At 41.8% G+C, this 2532-nt stretch overlaps 1 protein-coding gene across 1 annotated transcript; it reads left to right on the top strand.

Annotated features, from left to right (window-relative positions):
- Window positions 1–6: 6 nt before the first annotated feature.
- On the top strand, window positions 7–1053 carry LOC111084332 (inverted formin-2-like; the record flags this gene model as incomplete). The annotated part of the gene is made up of 2 exons (XM_022381075.1): window positions 7–462; window positions 992–1053. Coding segments are annotated over exons 1-2 (341 nt in total), but the record flags the coding sequence as incomplete, so codon positions are not given.
- Between the last annotated feature and the right edge of the window lie 1479 nt (window positions 1054–2532).

The following is a 2532-nucleotide window of genomic DNA, read 5'->3' as shown; positions in this document are numbered from 1 at the left end:
CCCCCCCCCCCCCCCCCCCCCCCCGGCGTTGTTCCTCCCCCACCTCCACCTCCTTTACTTAATGGAACAACTGGTGGACCCCCTCCTCCTCCTCCTCCACCCGCAATAGGAGGACCGGGGTTTCCACCTCCACCGCCTCCTGTAAGAGGTGCATCCCCTCTTCCCAACCAAAATGAACAGATAATGCTACCTCAACAAGACACCCCTAAGCCTAAGAACAAAATGAAAACTCTGAACTGGAACAAGATCCCCAGTAACAAAGTTGTCGGTAAGAAGAACCTGTGGACTTTAGTGGCCAAGACACACGACAGTAGTTTAAATAATCTGGACTTTGACGTAATGGAAGGACTGTTCTGTCAGCAAAGCAGCGCCGCAACTAACGTGAACGGCCAAGCCTCTCCAAGACTGGGTGCCCGAGATGTCACGGATAGCTTGGAAAAAAGAAAGAAGGAACCCCAAGAGGTGAGGTCATAGATTTTATCTTTCTTCGTAGTTTAGATCAGTAACCAATTCTGGTGGGAACTAGATTTACCGAAAACTAGCCTGGCTGATGTTCGCCAGTTTAGATTACAGAGTTGTTTTCTTGTGGTGCAACAAAACAGGGAATAAGGAATTACTTGCTAGTCTTACCCTTCAAATGAGTCATCCTGTCTTACCTAATGAGAATTTCATGGTTAATTACCTACTCAATATTTATTTCGATCATCGGGACCCTATGTCTACGTGACGAACTTGGTGTACACCAAGTTGAAAAGTCATATCTGCATGCAGCCCTCACGTGCAGGCCCTTCTTTGGTGCCGATGAAATCACATAAATTCTAATGCAACTAATTAAACTGTAACTGAAGATATATCTTTAATATGAGTTGGAATATATTGTTATTTTCATTTTTCGGTGAGGTTTTCTTTGAATATTTAGCAAAGTTGTGATTATTAATAAAGAAACTAAAAATGGGCGAGGTGTTTTTTATTGTTCTTTTGTTTCTCACAGATAAACCTGCTGGATGGTAAAAGAAGTCTAAACGTCAACATCTTTTTGAAACAGTTCCGTAGGTATGTATGTTTACACTGTATCTGTTATAACATTCAAGGGCCCCGGCATGGCCAGGTGGTTAGGACACTCGACTCGCAATCTGTGGGTCGCGGGTTCGAATCCCCGTCGTGGCCAGGTGGTTAGGGCACTCGACTCGCAATCTGTGGATCGCGGGTTCGAATCCCGTCACACCCAACATGCTTGCCCTTTCAGCCGTGGGGTCGTTATAATGTGACGGTCAATCCCACTATTCGTTGGTAAAAGAGTAGCCCAAGAGTTGGCGGTGGGTGGTGATGACTAGCTGCCTTCCCTCTAGTCTTACACTGCTAAATTAGGGACGGCTAGCGCAGATAGCCCTCGTGTAGCTTTGCGCGAAATCCGTAACAAACAAACATTCAAGGTTCGTTTCTAAGTCTTATTATTAACACACTTCTCTACTTAATCCAAGCCTTCACAGCATTCCGAGATCAGCGCACATTCTAATGTACTGGACACTCTAATTGCTGTTTGAAACCAAGTGTCATATTTCCGATCTTCTCCATCAGTGCAGCTCAAAATTAGGCTTAATTTAACAAAGTAGATTGGCACTCTACTTACAGTAGAGTGCCAATCTGAGACAGGTTTATAATTCCCCCATATAAAAAAAAAAAAAATTGAAAGCTTGGAATAATAGAAGTTCTGAGATTTTGCATTAATTATTTGGAAAAAATACAGTGTATTTTTATAATGTTGAAGACATTATTTAAGACATTTGAAATAAGAAGTATTGTTATCCAATTTCACGTGTCAGCAGGGTAGATTGTCCAGACACTGAACACTGGACAGTTTGTTTACCAGTGTCAGCAGGGTAGATTGTCCAGACATTGAACACTGAACAGTTTGTTTACCAGTGTCTGCAGGGTAGATTGTCCAGACATTGAACACTGAACAGTTTGTTTATCAGTGTCTGCAGGGTAAGTAGGAAACATACTGAGGATCCACGTGTGGTGTAACATCTGTCGAGTTGATGTCTTGTTTACACGGTATTCCATATTGTTACATGGTAACAGGTACATTTTGAACGACTAGGCTGTTTGTAGAACGTAGAACATTGTTACTAAGTAATTAGTAGTTGTCAGCACATTGGATGAATTCAAATCACGATAAAGTTGAATGTCTACGACAGTATTTTTAGCAAAATGGCATTACATTTATGACAGTATTTTTAGCAAAATGGCATTACATTTATGACAGTGTTTTAATTAGGATGGTGATACGACAATGTTTTCAGTATTGTGGTGATACGACAATGTTTTCAGTGGGGTGGTGATACGACAATGTTTTCAGTAGGGTGGTGATACGACAATGTGTTCAGTAGGGTGACGATATGACAATGTTTTCAGTAGGGTGGTGATACGACAATGTTTTCAGGAGGATGGTGATACGACAATGTTTTGAGTATTGTGGTGATACGACAATGTTTTCAGTATTGTGGTGATACGACAATGTTTTCAGTATTG

The sequence above is a fragment of the Limulus polyphemus genome, unplaced genomic scaffold, assembly GCF_000517525.1.
Source record: "Limulus polyphemus unplaced genomic scaffold, Limulus_polyphemus-2.1.2 Scaffold17062, whole genome shotgun sequence".
Taxonomy (NCBI): Eukaryota; Metazoa; Arthropoda; class Merostomata; order Xiphosura; family Limulidae; genus Limulus; species Limulus polyphemus.
This window is presented reverse-complemented; position numbering and strand designations above follow the sequence as displayed.